The 16,790-nt window shown below is 37.4% G+C and overlaps 1 protein-coding gene across 1 annotated transcript in view; it reads right to left on the reverse strand.

The window, feature by feature from the left end:
• The window catches only part of LOC135778574 (uncharacterized), a 207,558-nt gene that overhangs the window by 33,573 nt on the left and 157,195 nt on the right, over positions 1-16,790 (reverse strand). Inside the window, exons 15-18 of the mRNA XM_073812961.1 lie at positions 15,212-15,256; positions 6,158-6,190; positions 6,023-6,058; positions 1,690-1,734 (exon numbers count right to left, since the gene is read on the reverse strand). Of these exons, the coding sequence (XP_073669062.1) occupies positions 1,690-1,734; positions 6,023-6,058; positions 6,158-6,190; positions 15,212-15,256 (159 nt within the window). The remainder of the gene's footprint in view (positions 1-1,689; positions 1,735-6,022; positions 6,059-6,157; positions 6,191-15,211; positions 15,257-16,790) is intronic.

The following is a 16,790-nucleotide window of genomic DNA, read 5'->3' on the forward strand; positions in this document are numbered from 1 at the left end:
CCTAAACCGAAGCGACAATGGTTTGAAAATACGACAAAGCAGTTGAGTAACCAATACGTGACAATGACACATAAACAGAAATACGTGATACGGTCACGTAAAACGCGATAAAACGTGACAGTGCCACGGAAAATATTCACAAATTTATTTGACTATAGGTACGTTATTTCGTGATACAGGGTTGGCTGGGTTTTTTCATGCCATGGTTGGGTAAAATATGGACAAACTGAACCACTGGGTTATAAGTAAACCCATGCTGGGTCAACCCAGTATCACAAAATTACGTACCTATAGTCACGTAAATTTGTGAATCTTTTCCGTGACACTGTCATTTTTCAGCATTTTTATGTGACCGTATCACGGATTTCTGTTTACGTGTCGTTGTCATGTTTTGGTTACTCAACTGTTTTGTCCTATTTTCTTACAATTGTCGCTTCACTTCAGGGTTAGAATTACATAAAATGACATCCTTACCCAAACCCAACTCTAACAACCCAGTCTCACCCCATGGCGTCAATATTTGACGACACTTGACCATGCGTCAATATGTTGACGCGGAGGGTATACCTTTCGCGTCACTTTTTGACGAACTGGGGACTTCAATACTATCAGGTACGCGAAATTCTCTTTCCTATTTTCTTACCATTTTCTACCATTTTCGCGTCGGTTTAGGGTTAGATTTACATAATGACATCCCTACCCAAACCTATCCCTAACCCCAATGTCAGTTGACAACTGTTTAATTTCGCGTACCTAATAGTATTGAAGTCCCCAGTTCGTCAAAAAGTGACGCGAAAGGTATACCCTCCGCGTCAACATATTGACGCATGGTCAAGTGTCGTCAAATATTGACGCCATGGGTGTGAGACTGTGTTGACTCTAACCCTAACGCCAGGCGACAATGGTTTAAAAATCAGAAAATATAAAAAAATTTCAGACAAAATAGTATAAACCAATTCTAAAAGTGACATCCTAATGCAAACACCAAATAAAACCCTAAACCGAAGCGACAATGTTTTGAAAATACGACAAAGCAGTTGAGTAACCAATACGTGACAATGACACATAAACAGAAATACGTGATACGGTCACGTAAAAACGCGATAAAACGTGACAGTCACGGAAAATATTCACAAATTTATTTGACTATAGGTTCGTTATTTCGTGATACACCGCTGGCTGGGTTGTTTCATGCCATGGTTGGGTAAAATATGGAAAAACTGAACCACTGGGTTATAAATAAACATATGCTGGGTTATTTCGATCCATATTTAGATAACAAAACCCAGGATACATTTATTTATAACCCAACAGGTGGGTTTCTCCATATTTTCCCCCAACTGTGATTGAAAACAGCCCAACATTTTTAAGAGTGTAAGTATTAACACGAGTGTCCTAAAACAACATTAGAAAACTAATAAACACAAATGAATAATGAATCCAATATTAATGACTCAGTAATCCTAACAATGTGCATCTTGCTTTCAAAAGGCCAATACAAAGCACACTCCATCCAAAAACAATACCTACTGAAGCCATGTCAAACATGTTCATGCGAATGATACATGGAGACAATGCAGTTGCACATTAACAACTTTTATGGAGTCTACAGTACAGTCATGTCCTATTGGCTGCAGGCTGGATGGGTAGGATGGACTGGGGTTTTAGGCATGAAGACACAAGAATTACCTTAATCCCGGGGAGTCCAGGCAGCCCTGGAAGTCCTGGCTCTCCCTACATAGGAAAAGTGCAACAAATTACAGCCAAACCAAGCCACCACCACTGGCCGCGAGCCTGGAAAACCAGCTCAACCACAATAGGTTTCCTCTTGCCCACTATATCAAAAGATTGGCCCTTGTTCACCGAGTAGAAAGTGAAAATCGTCAAGATTCTGCAGTTAAAGCAAAGACGCATTGAGCATTTAATGGTGATGCTGTTGGATGGCTTCCATTAAACTTGTATTCTCTTGCTGCTGAATTGCCATTTTAATGGCACTGCCATGTTTGATGGACTATTTTGTGCACACTAAAATTGCTAGGTGGGTCTATAACCATAATACACTCATGCTTGCTATATGTCTTATGCTGTGAGTATACATTTAGAATGTAAGATATATTATTATTGTATTGCGGTCTTAGTAAATCATACGTGGAAATGAAATGCACTAACATACCACGTCACAGATAAACTTTTATTGTTAGTTAGTCATTCATGCTCTGCTGAAATTAATACACATGTGGAATGTGAGTAGGAACAGAGCCCAAAATGGCTGATCTAAACAGATCCAAGATTTGGGAGTTGAACAATTTCACAACATTTCCTTGAAGTGCTGTTAATATGATGAACAATTTTGTAAGAGCAGAACTAGCTGTTCTCTCGGGTGTCGCGCTGAATTCTGAGCAAATGAATTATTCAGTGAAGCCTAACGGTATTTTAATGGGCAACCAGAAGTTATGGAGTGTGATGTTAAACACATAAAGCAAAAAGACAAATTGGACGAGCTACAGTGCATTGGTGTAGTATGCTTTTGTATCAGGTGGAGATAGACGGCAAACTGTAAAATTTACTGAATTAAATTAAGTACTGCTTTATTATTAAAAGAGTACATATGTGTGGGTTCTTTATGAATACATTTCTGACATACTGCATCCGCCACATTTTCATTGTCATGTGTCCTTTTACCCATGCCATAATCAGAACAACCATGAGGGTGATTCTCGCAAAATCAGACTTATGAGGTGTCATGAAACATTTTGATAAAAAAAGTAAATGCTATCAAAATAAGAAACATACAGTTACAAACATCTCTTCATGTACTATTTTGCACATGATTTCAAATGACATCATACACACCAATTTTGTTGTTTTTTCCACATTTAAGTGGAAAATTTTCATTACCGCAACGTGTCCTTGACTGGATTTGGGTTCTTTGACATGGAAATATTTATAATTAAAAAATCTAAAAAATAAAAAGCTTCAGTGCATGTTATACTATAAACATTTACAGTAAAGAAACATGTGGTATTTGGTGATCATTAGTAAATGTAGAGACAATAATAAGGAATATAAATGTGTCCAAGACCAATTTTCTCATCCTCCGCAACAATTTCCAATCATTGTTAAAGCCCTCAAGGAACTAACATTTTCACAAAAAAATAGTTGGAAGGGACATAATTGACATAATATTTTTTCCCTCCAGATAAAAGTAAACATTTTGTTTGTCATAGTACCTAGACAACTTTTTAGTTCTCATTACTGAAACATGAGTTTGTAAATGCATATATTTAATGAAATATCATGTTGCGGTAATGATGATTTTTATAATGATAATCTAAAAAAAGTAAATAATTCTATAGGAAATATTTTTTAAATCCTCTAAAAATAATGGTTATAGTAAGTTCAGACCTTAATCTTATATGTGCAAAAAACTTTTGATGCTGGACACCTTTTATATCTGGATTTTGTGAGAATCACCCGTATGCGTCGAGAAATACATTTCTTGGTATCTAAATCATTCGATTAGATTTTTTTTGCTACACAGGCTTATTGGAATTCTGAACCTCTGGCTACAATGTCTGCATTACCTAAAATACGCTGCTGCTGGTACATCTCGCTCCACTAGAGGCACTAGAGGTGCTTATTTTTTTCTCATTTTTGATGCGGGTTCATTCAAGGTTACAAAGCAGACAATACTAAACATTATTGGCATATATTTTCTTCAGTTCATCCTTGTGTGACTGTGGCGGATAAACGTCTGGTGTCGTTACTGAGAGGATTAATCGCGTTTGTCAGATGTATCTCCAGAACTTGTTGTTTACAGAGCATAGTGGTGACTTAGAAAAGGAAAAGTGATGAATGATTAAAATACATCTGTATGTTTTAGTCGGCTGAGTTTTATTCAAATTAAACCACAAGGACAAGAGGGATGCTGCGCGTTTGACTGCATATGACTATAATTAAGTACCAAACAGCACAAATCTAGTTAACAAAGATGAGCAGGTTTTAAAGGGACACTCCACAATTTTTGAAAATATGCTCATTTTCCAGCTCCCCTAGAGTTAAACATTTGATTATTACCGTTTTGGAATCCATTCAGCTGATCTTCAGGTCTGGCGGTACTTTTATCATAGCTAAGCATAATCCATTGAATCAGATTAGACCATTAGCATCGCCTTAAAAAAATAACTGAATAGTTTCGATATTTTTCCTATTTAAAACTTGACTCTTCGGTAGTTACATTGTGTACTAAGAATGACAAACAATTAAAAGTTGCAATTTTCTTGGAAGATATGACTAGGAACTATACTCTCGTTCTGACGTAATAATCAAGGACTTTGCTGCTGTAACATGGCTGCAGCAGGCGTAGTGATATTACGCACTGCCTGAAAATAGTCCCCTAGGGACTAATAGCAGGGGACTATTTTCAGGTGCTGCATAATATCATTGCGTATTAATAAAAAAGTGGAGTGTCCCTTTAACTCTTTCACCGCCAGCGTTTTTAAAAAAAGTTGCCAGCCAGCGCCAGCGTTTTTCATGATTTTCACCAAAGTTTAATGCCTTCCAGAAAATGTTCTTCTTTAAATATATAAACATACAATATACCAAATGAAAGAACAGACCCTCTGCTTTCAAACAAAAAAAACCGTTTCATCCTACCTTTAGTGGTTCTTTTGCAATCAGCTTTTGAATATGGGTAGGTTTTTGCAAAAACACCATATTTTGAGCAAAAAGCAGAAATAATTCCATTTTTATGACGGACTTTTCATAGAGATCCGATTCAGAGCGATCTTTAAAACAGACACGGACATGCAGCAGCTTGTCATAGGGCAATACTTCCGGTTTTAAAAAGTTGCGGAAGGGCGCCACCTGGTGGATAATAGCGGTATTGCGGAAAGACGGAATATCTCGTCATTGGCGGGGAAGCGTTTTCTCTTAATTGACGAGAAATCTCGTCAATGGCGGGGAAAGAGTTAATTTGTGAATGTGTGTGTCTGCTTTGTAACTTTTAAAAATGCATGCTGCACAAATCCATGTCCACAAATCCATCCAATGCACAAAAACCTCCAGCGAAAGATTTAGCGATATTTACAGCGATTTCAGGTTATTCAGAAATGTAGGCAGAGGTACGCATGTAAGACCGGGTTGCTTTTGATTTGGCGGCTCCACAGCTCGTGTACTGATTTTCGCTTACTTTCTAGTATCGAAGTAGGCGATTTCGGACGCAGCAAAAATATTTCTGCTAGAGAAATATTCAACTCTCTATGTTGTCAAAAAAAAGATTATATTCATTTTGATGAGCGTTTCATTATTCAAAGGCTGCAATATCAAAAGTTTCATTTGATGGCAAAAAGGATGGAAATAAAGTCACCTTCCATTAAAGTTCAAGTTTTTTTTGTCTTGAGTGAACTACTGGGTGGACTTTTGTCTTGGGCTGCACTAGGATGTTTGTGCTGTAAATTCACATGCATGAAAGAGTAGCAAGCAAATGTTTGCAAGTATTATTCAGCCACATGATACAAAATCCGTTTTGGGTTAATTGTTACTGATCACTGACTTGTTGTTTTGTTAAAACAAATCTTTAGTGTTTTCACTGACTAATCAGCTTCCCCTCAAGCACATGTACAGTAAATATATTTTATTCCAAAAAAAAAGATTAATTTATTCCATTCCAGTTTACCCCAGAATGAAAACTCTGTCATCATTTAATCACGGTTTTGTTATTCAGAACCCATACGACTTCTTTCTTCTCTGGAACACAAAAGGAGATGCTAGACAGACTGTTATAAGAACTGACCGGCTCAGTTATCATTCAATAATACTGTATGGAAAAAAGAATGAAAGTGAATGGTGACTGAGGCCATCGAACTCCAAGATTCTGCCTTTTATGTTCCACAGAATAAAGAAACTCATGCAAGTCTGAAACAAGATGAGGGCAAATAAATGATGAGAGAAAGTTTTGGGTGAACTATCCGTTTAATTGTATGTTCTGAACAGCAGGGCATTATGGGCTTTGTAATCTTACCTTTAGTCCTCCACGTCCTGGCTCGCCCGGCTCACCCTGTAATAACAAGAAAGCTTATACGTAACCAAATAAGGGAGAACAGTAAAAATTCACTAAAAGCACAGCCTTGAAGATAAAAATGATCGGATGTCTTACCTTGATCCCGGCTGCAGATGATCCTGAATCACCCTGTGACAGATTACAAAGAGTAAAACACAATCTGTGCGATGCATTTCTTTAAAACTGCTGTTTTTGGAGACATCTACACGCTGAGCTCGTTCTAGCTTTTCATTTATACTGCAAGTAAGCTTTTTAAAATATTTTTGGAAACTAATGAGATTGTAATCATCACTATGTCACGACATTTCTGAACATGCCAAAGCCTTTAGTGCAATCGAAGCTGTACTGCAAGCCAGCCAGATTCATCAAATTGTCAGTACAAAGCAAAGAAGATTAGCTTAAGTAAAAACTTAGGAAATCTAAGCATCCATTAGCTCAAGCTTCTCCAACTATAACACCAAAAGCAAGGTAAAGAGTAAGAAGGATAAAGAGGAAGAGGAAGGTTTTGAAGATTTTAACATCTGGAATTGTATACAGTAGGGTATGGAGGGAGATCATTTAAGATTAGTTTTTGTAGTAATTATCATTACTTTGTGCTACTTTGCCAAATTTTGCAAGTATCTCATTTGTGTCCTGAAATGGAAATTGGCTAACTCATTTGTAAATAATTCAATATTTGCAATATTCGTATATCTGCACCTTGCATTTACAGTCATTCCCATTGAGCTGGACTTTGCCTCTGGTTAGTTGATAACTAAACTTCATTGGCTCTTTACTTGTATTCAATGACAACAAAGTTGAATCTAATCTGATCTACTAAAGCGTTTAAATATCACCAAAAATAGACCTTGCATTGCTTTAAAAAATTCAGGCTAATCTTTAAGGATTCATTTTACTGCTCCATGACATCACTGTTTATTTAACAAAGAGAGTTTCAAAAACTGTCCAAGAGAAACAGGATTTACTGTAAGCTCCCACCCAATATCAATTCAAGGCGACTCAAAAAAAGTGAAAGACAATATGCATGTGTAAATGTTTTCTTTTGTGCAAAGACTCTGTGTCACATCTGTGCCAGTGCAGTGGATATCATTGACATTCTATCAGATAGTTAGGTGAGGAAGCATCATGTAGTGCAGACCTTAGGGACCCTTGACGCGAGTCCACGAAGATGCACCAGAGTCATATTTTGGGACAGACTCGAGCGTCACGTCGGAAATAGAAAGAGTCTGTCCCAAAATACGACTCCGGTGCACCTTCTTGGACTTGTGTCAAGGGTCCCTAAGGTCTGCACTATATGATGTCATCAAAATGTGGACTCTGAGGAAGTCCATAAGTCTGGAGTGTGCCATTTGGGACAGGGCCAATGAAGTTGTTTACTCAGGTTTCAGACACCACTACAAAATAGCACACGCCAAATATAGTGAACTACTGTATGTAGGAGATAGGGAGTGGTTTCGGACACAGCCTCTCTTAAACCTAAATAAAATGAAACCTATTTCAAATCCAATGACTTCAGGACGTCAGTCTCTTCAAATAGTTCAAGATGTGTTTAGTGCCAAAAGAGGTCGATTTTTGGCTAAAGAAAAAAAAGTATACATATTGATTTTCTATTTGTATCCTAATACAGAGAGAAAAAAATTAATGGATGCTAAAACAGCAAAGCTGGTTGTGGCCTAATGCCGGGTTCACACCAGCCACGGTATAGGCGTCAAGCGTGAGTGATTTCAATGTGAAGATGCGTGTCCTGACGTCTCGTGGCGCTAATGAGGCATTTAGCGCGGCTCGGTAGACGCGATTCCGCCTCATTCGCACGTGAATTAAGCGTTGCCGCGAAAAAAAAAAAAAAGTTGGAAATTTAAACAAACGCGCTGCGTTAACCAATCAGGAGCTTGCTCTAGTAGTGACTAGTGCTGTGTCCAAAATATCGATACAACGATACATCATCATAAACGCCTGACGATGCGCACATGAACAATGCGCAATGAATCGCTGTTGATCCGTGAATCGTGATCCATATGTGACCCGCAGAGTACGTAAAATGAAAGGTAGCGGGGTATAATTTCACTTTCCATGCCCGTCTCGCCGGAGCACGCATAATGTTACTAAATTCGGAACAAATAAGTAATTCTAAATAGTCTTGTATCGCGATGCGCATTGTATGGTGGCCTTTTTATCAAAAAATTGTTGGCGATACACAGCCCTAGTAGTGACGTGATTACAGGAAGCGAGCGGAGTCGCAGAAGCCCCTCCCATGACGCGAATTTCCGCCTAAATGTCTCGATGACTAGAATTTCACACACGACTTTCACACGTGAATGAAGTGAGTAAACTCAAAATGTTCAAGCGGCAAACTAGATGCGGTAGATGTGAACCCACAGTAAGACTTGCACAATACTGTACATCTCCATCTGTGAGTTTTTAACCATCCTCTCCATAAGCACATCATGTGTACATTCTGACCTTGTGTTGTGTATTCATGTACTAATTGTGTATATCTGTGTGTTCATACTGTGTGTTATGTGTATTTGTACAGTTTAGCACTCCAGGCTTTCACTCGCTACTGCATATGTGATTTTATTTCCTGATAAAACCAAAATATGTTGTTCTTAAAAAAAAATTGTAATAAAATTCTTGCAAACAGCTTTTGTTCTGCTATTTTGTCCCAGTGCTGTGACAGACATAAAACCCCAATAACATTCATTTCAGAATAGTTGAAGATCTCGGTGATGTGATGTGATGTGTGGACCAGAGGGCAGAAGATGATTAGACCTAGTGGGAAAGAAACGCTCGGGCCCTTTGCTTACTGCTGAATATGTGGTTCCAAAACACATGCGTCTTTTGCTCAGAGGTTGCTGAGGAATGCATGCTTTGACTTTTATGGGTGTAATTATGATGCACAGCACACAAGGCAAGCTTAATTGCCGCATTTTTGTTGGCCATAAACTACATTAACAGTAACAGCTGGATATCAGTAAACCTCCACTCCTCCCCACACCGATCTCAACCTTTATGCCTTGTCTTATGCTTCTAAGTGGATGTTCTTGTGAACTCGCAAGACGAATGTTCATTTGTCAGCGGACCTCTGCAGAAGTTATGTCTAGTTCAAAATGACAGCATTAAGCTGTCAGGCCTAAAAAGATAAGTCTCGACTCTTGTTTTACTTTATAGAGCTCATAAAGCTGGAACATAATACATCAAATGTATTTTATTTTATGCACCTGATGATTTGCATTGCTAACCAATCATCACATCTGGTTCTGACTGAGACTTGTATCTCGTGGCCTTATCAGTTTATTTTATAAGCCATCTGTTTGGAAACATGAAGTGCCATGCCAACTAATAACTTATAAAATGTCTTACAGTCACCAAAGCATCTAACTTTTTCGGCAAAAATACAACTATTTTGTTTGCTGCTGTTGTTTTATAAAGACACAGCAGCACAACTCCGTGTGCATGTGAATGTTAAACATTACTTATTCAGATCCATAAAAGTCTCAACACCATGTCTTAACACAAACACACAAGGTTTTGATCAACCAAGAGTACTACAAGAGCTCTTTTTAAAGATAAACAGGCAACAGCTACTGCCAGAGAACATAATCTGTTGAAAATAAGTTTTATTATTTTGTTGCTTACCATGAGTAGACCATGGCCAAGAGACCTTTAACAGACTGACAGACATCAAGGTTTTACAAAAACCAATACCAGGAACTTAAGAGAGGCTCTGTGTGTTAAGGCCAAAGTATAGTCCATTTTTATGTGTACGCGAGGGTCCACGCACAGTGCGCGAGGCGCAATTTTCATCATCAGAAGAGTGCACGCGTATTGTACGTGCACCACTGGATTTTTAAAACGTGGACGTCGTGCATGCGCCTACAGGAGAATGGTCATGCGTCTGTGTAAACGTACGAGTCAAATAAACTATACTTTGCAAGGCTTTGTGTTCGACCCTTCGCGTACATTCATGTACATTAGGGTTGTGACAATTAATCGGGCAAATGCACGTTTCTGAATGAATTTGAATGAATTACGGTGAAATGTCGCCACATCCAAAAGCCAGGGGGCGCTTTCGTGCAGAAACTCCATTTGTGCCACAGAAGAAGTAGCATTACAAACACTATTCCAGGAAATATCTACAGGCATATTTATATCGCCGTTCTTCAGATTGTTTCAGGTATTTTCATGATAATAGAGAATATTTTAAATGATTGTGTTTGACGAGTGTTGCTTTTTTAAATGCACTTTATAAACGAGTCAAACTCATAGTGATTTTAGATTGATAAGGACTTCCTACTGATCACGGAGCCGTAGTACACGCACAAGCTGTGCATGAAACACTGAATCGGAGCCTTACGATTCAGAACCGATTTTAGACAGGTCTTTTTAATGGGGACGTGATGCATCCATGCACATCCCTAATGTACATGGAAAAGAGATAGTGATGGGAGTAACAAGTTACTGTTATTCCACTACTTTTAGCGGTAAAAAGTATTTTTTTAAATCAAGTGATGCAGTTACAATAACTAAATTTAAATGAGTTTGTTACTCACGTTACTCTATTTTGTAAAATATTAACACTTGCAGACAAGACATTTCTGATCTAAAGTGAATCATTAAACTTAATCATGGCCGACAGTGCGTATAGAATGAACATGAAAAATCTAAACGGGACAACACACCTTTGTTTAAAAAAAATTGTGTGAGTCACAAGTCCATCCGGTCTCATGTTTGTAAACTATCTTTGCCAAGCAATCCCAGTATGACATCAACTTGCAAATGTTAATATATTTGTTAATATATGTTAATATATTTTTGATATATCATCGACTTTTATGGAAAAGAACGATCCGCGATTGTTGCTTTCAAGTAAAAAATGCACCCTGCGCTGTACAACCGTGTTAAAACTCCATAATATGTGTGGGTGCGCATTTAGTTTCAGTTTTGGTTTCACTCGCTCCGTGTCCCATAAAACAATACTCTCGCTCTGTGTCCGTCCGACAAAACAATCCACGTACTCTGTTTACTAATTAAATATCTTCCTTTAATCTTGTCTATCATTTAAATCAAACATAAAAAATATACAAACAATATTTTAAATCCTAAATATCCCGAATGTGGTAAAGAAAACTGTGCAACTCCACTGTATTCCAAAGAGCGCACTATCTGCAAGCTTTACAGTTCCCACATTCTTAAAGAGACAGTACACAATTTTAACACATTGTATATTTTCAATGTAAACATACAGAATATTTGTCTAAATTGTCTAAATTCCATACATAAATAAAGTAAGCTTACATATTAATATAATTTCTAACAAAAATATTCTAAGGCTGAATCTAAAGCAAAATAGGCTCCTACAGTATGTGATATTTTAGAGTCTTGCTTGTAAAATAGCCCATCCATATAAGAAACTTTACTAAAATAATGCAGTACATAACCAAACTAACAAAAGAGTGACGCCCACTGTGGCCCACTGCCTATCATTTTATCGTTTGACTGTTCAGTACTGTTCATATTATATTTAAAAAGCAGACATAAAAGTAACTTAAAAGTTACTTTTCCTAGTAACTAATTACTTTGAAGCACTGGTGAGAGAACACAACTTTAAAAGACAAAATCAATCTTTGTTGGTGTTAACCCGTTTAATCCCACAAAGTGTCTTTTTTCTTATTTCTGAAAGACTACTAAAAAAAGAAGTAAAACATCTTAATTAACAAATAGAACTATCAAATTTTGTAGGTGGGGTCTACTACAGATATATTTTGAGGATTTTTTAATGGTCACAATTGTGACCAGTAGTATGTTTCTAATGTAAATATGTCTACTTGAATTTGAATGAAGTCCGGTTTTGCTGTTTCCCACCGGTCACTATTGTGATCAAGTATAAAACCATATATTTCACTAACTTAACCAACATAAAATCAGATAAGGCATAAAGTTTGCGTGTTAGGGAGGTCTAAGGAGTAAATTGCATGTATTCAAATTCCAAGAAAAAATTTGGGATTATATCACAACATTGCACAGTGATTATACAGATCGTGACCCAACCTAATAGCTTAATCCTGACAAGCATTAGAGAAAACAATCATCAATTCCCCTTTTAAACATACATCGAGGTATGGCGATAGACACTACAATCAACTGACAAGGAATCTGTTTTGCTGCCCCAAAAATAAACATTCCTGAAGGGAAGTGTCAGAAATGTAACTACCGTATACCGCATGTAGGCCTACACTACAGTTTTGACTCTGGGAAACCCTGCTGTTTTCTAAAATACACAATAAGAGGAACTTTAATGGTTGTGAGCAGCTCAGAGTCTAGCATGGCACTGCCAGTGCTTGAACAACCGCCAGACTTCTCGGGCAGGCTGCAACCTCAAGATTATGGGGAAGTGCCGTGGGACCGTGCCACCGGCCAAACCTCCAAAACCCCAAAACCTTTTTGCAATCCAATTACGGAGTTTATTTGTGTTATGTTTTGACCCAAAGAGGCTTTTTCCACCTCTGAGATCTGAGCGTTTTTAGTGGGAACTGGGCTACATAGCAAGTCACAGCTAATTTCACACCCAGTTAAATATTTATACACGTAACACCAAAAACCATTGTTTTAAGTACCAAAGCCTTGCATCTCAACTGGGACGGAACCTCGCGCACGCCATTCATGAGTTTACTGTTTTCTACATACAACATCCTACATGATGAAAAGAACATTCTCAAAATGTAACCTTGATATATTGACTGAGTAAGGCATATCAAAGATTTAAATCAATGATTAAGATCAAACTGTGATCCTAAACAGATTTATGCTTTCTTTGCTCTATGTCCTGAATATAAATAATTTATAGTGAACATAGACAATATCCCTGTTAGTAAAGACGAGATCATTTAACTTTTTCACTTAGCTTAACACACACAACAGAAGGTCAATGCCAAAATACTTGGCATCAAAGTCTGGACTCTGTCTCTGACTCTCTGCCATCATTATTTTTCCCGTCTTAGTGTCACCCTGTACGGATCTCAGTCCTAAAGCCTGTATTACCATGTTTTTCCCCGGGTCTACGAATCCAAGGCCTGGCATCCCCACACAACACATGCCAAAGGTCTGTATCCTCTCTGAGCGACTCACAACGAACTATTGACAATTTTGGAAAAGCTCTAGACATTGAATCCAGATCATGACTGTGAGTGTTTTAATGGTGCAGGAGACATCACGCCCCCGTGCTCTTAGTCAGCGATGAATCACACACACGAGTCGCCTGCTTTAATCAATGGCAAACTGTTTGAAACACATACAGCGAATGAGCAAACTATTAAGCACTTTAATAGGTGGACAACGGGGATGTGTAATTATGTTAACAAAAACACAAACCGTGCTAAAATTTGCGGTAAGTGCACAAACATTACAGTTTGTTTGAAATATATCAGTATTGAATTGACTTGAATCTATTTAGACAGCCGCTGCAAATTGCTCCTGAGGAGCCTCTATTATGCCTCTGGTTATGTGTGCATGGTCTTAATCTATGCTTTCCAAATATTTTATGATCACTGTCTAGAAGCTTGAAGGCTTTGCATAGTTTTTTCCTTTAATTCGGAGACTGAAACAGGCACTCTGTCAAAGTGTCTGCTGAGAAAAGCTTCAAGGCTTTAATTTCATATGATTCTAACTTCCTGAATCATATTTTACATCCTTGGTTAGACAAGCTTATTAAACTAGGTACAAAAATCAAAGACCTTCCCAGGGAACAACGTTTTATCAAGCCCTATTTTCTTTCTGGACAGTTTCAGTGTATGAAAACCCCACATGTGTTTTTGTGCACTTTCTGAACATTTTATTGAACCTGACAGGCATGATGTTGGACATGATGTTAAGTTATCAATATGCTAACCTTTATAAAGCAGAATACAAATAACTTAGTAGACTTTTTTGAAGTGACCTATAGAAGTTCAAGATGTACCATCTGCAATGCGTACCTATTTTACAAGGTAGCTTAAACCCTCATTTGTATGTTTTAGCACAATCTGCTTTTGCCTCAGTGATGTTGGTGTTAAAGGTGGGGTTTCATTCGTGCTTTATCACAGTGGTTCCCAACCCTTTTCACTTCAAGGCCCCCTAGTTGCCCAAAACAATATTTGAAGGCCCCCCACTCACTCAAATTTTTCCAAATAAAATGAACTACAGCTTGGGATGACTAGAAAGATGTATATTCGCTACTAAAATGGCCAAAAAATAAGAAACATCTTGTTTTAGCTTATTTTAATACTTGTTTTGTCCAATTTTTTTATAATTTTAAGTAATCTTGAGACCCCCTTGAAAATCTACTGAGGCCCCCCTCTGGACCCCGGCCCCCTGGTTGGGAAACACTGCTTTTTCAGACAAAACGTAAGTTTTTTTGTGCAAATCATATGAACAGTGTTGGGGAAAGTTACTTTTAAAAGTAATGCATTACAATATTAAGTGACTCCCGAAAAAAGTAACTAATTGTGTTACTTAGTTACTTTTCATGGAAGTAATGCTTAAGTTACTTTTTAGTTACTTTTGTGTTTCTTTTTCTTGGCTGAGGCTTGATCTCTTTCAGGCCTTGCAGGTGTTTTTTATGACTGAAAAGTTCTGCATTCAGAAATTGCATATTTCATCACAAAAATGTCGAGCTCTGGTCTGCCATCTCAAATGGTTCCCACAGAGGCGTGTACACTTAGAGTGCATAATAGGACTATGTTTCAGTACATCATTTTTTAAATCAAATGAATTAAACTAAAAAGTAACTTGCATTACTTTTTTGAAAAAGTAACTCAAATATTATTGTGTACATTTAAAAGGTAATGCGTTACTTTACTTGTTACTTCAGAAAAGTTATATTACTACATAATGCACCTTACTTGTATTGTGTTTCACCCAACACTGCATATGAACTCATACAAAATGTAAAATAGGTATGTTTTCCTGTTATAATAGGTTGGTACAAACATTTACATTACATGTACGCAATAATCCGACCCTTTTATCCAAAGGGACTTCGAGTGCATTTGAAGTATACAATTTTATTAGAAACTTAAGTGTCTTCCCTTGGATCAAACCCACAACTTACGCTCTAACATTTGAGCAACAGGAACTTATTACACATTTCCGATTATTAGATCATTGCACACTTACCTTCTCGCCAGTGTCACCTTTTGGGCCTTCCTCTCCTGTATCTCCCTAAAATAAAAATAAGTATATAGTATTAAAGAATTTAAAATATTTACATTATGCATTTTATCCAAAGTGACTAACAATGCATTTACTGTAATGTATACATTTGATCAGTCTACTCTACAGTAAGTGTTACCTGAGCAATAAACCTATGACCTTGGTGTTGCTAGCTACTGGAATTCCTGCAAAGCTAAAACCCTTTTTATGCACTATACGTAAGGAATAATGTATAGTCAGCTGGTTGTTATTGCAGAAATCTTATTTCTGCATAACAACTGGCAACCTGTACATTATGCCGCTTATTATTGTTCACGGCTATTTACCTCATAGGTAAAGTAAGTCAAATTAAATTATTAAAATCCTTAAATATTAATTTGAAATATTTTATTTGCTCATTTTTAACAAATACAGACCTTATGAGGAAAACTCCTTTACTTTCGGTTTTAAGATAAGACAAGACGTTCAAATGTCACGAACACATTATTTGGTTTAATTATTTGTAAATATAATGTCATATACAGTATGTTGTTAAAAGTCATATTTATAGTTACTTTCAGTTTAAAGGAGCAGTGTGTAAATTTTAGCGGCATCTAGTGGTGAGATTGCGAATTGCAACCAAGGGCTCAGTCCACTGCTTACCCCTCACTTTTGAAACGCATAGAGAAGCTACGGTAGCCGCCACCGGACAAACATGGCATTATCAGAGACAACTTAAGAAAAACGTGTGTCCGTTAAGGGCTTCTGTAGAAACATGGCGCACAAAATGGCGACCTCCACATAATGGGACCCTCGTGTATTTAGATAAAAACATATCATTCTAAGGTTATAAAAGCATAATGGATCATTATAAAAAGGTCTTTATACACCCCTGCTAATATAGTTTTGTATGCATTTCTGTCAAGAGATCTTTCTAAAAATTACACACTGCACCTTTAATACTAAACTGTACCTATCAAAATGATTTTCAGCATCCGGGTTACCGTGTGTTATTAGTTTTGAGCGTTTGTTATCTAGGAATAACAACAGACCAATCAGAATCCAGCATTCCAATGAGCCGTGTAATAAGAACTATTTATATACACTGCTGCGTCATTATGTCAAAAGCCCTTAACTCTTTCACCACCATTGACGAGATATCTCGTCAATTAAGAGAAAACGCTTCCCCGCCAATGACGAGATTTTCCGTCTTTTCGCAATACCGCTATTATCCACCAGGTGGCGCCCATCCGCAACTTTTTAAACCCGGAAGTATTGCCCTATGGCAAGCGGCTGCATGTCTGTGTCTGTTTTAAAGATCGCTCTGAATGGGAACTCTATGAAAAGTCCGTCACAAAAATGGAATTATCTCTGCTTTTTGCTCAAAATATGGTGTTTTTGCAAAAACCTACCCATATTCAAAAGCTGATTGCAAAAGAACCACTGAAGGTAGGATGAAACGTTTTTTTTTTTGTTTGAAAGCAAAGGGTCTGTTCTTTCATTTGGTATATTGTATGTTTATATATTTAAAGATCAACATTTTCTGGAAGGCATTAAACTTTGG

The sequence above is a fragment of the Paramisgurnus dabryanus genome, chromosome 2, assembly GCF_030506205.2.
Source record: "Paramisgurnus dabryanus chromosome 2, PD_genome_1.1, whole genome shotgun sequence".
NCBI lineage: Eukaryota > Metazoa > Chordata > Actinopteri > Cypriniformes > Cobitidae > Paramisgurnus > Paramisgurnus dabryanus.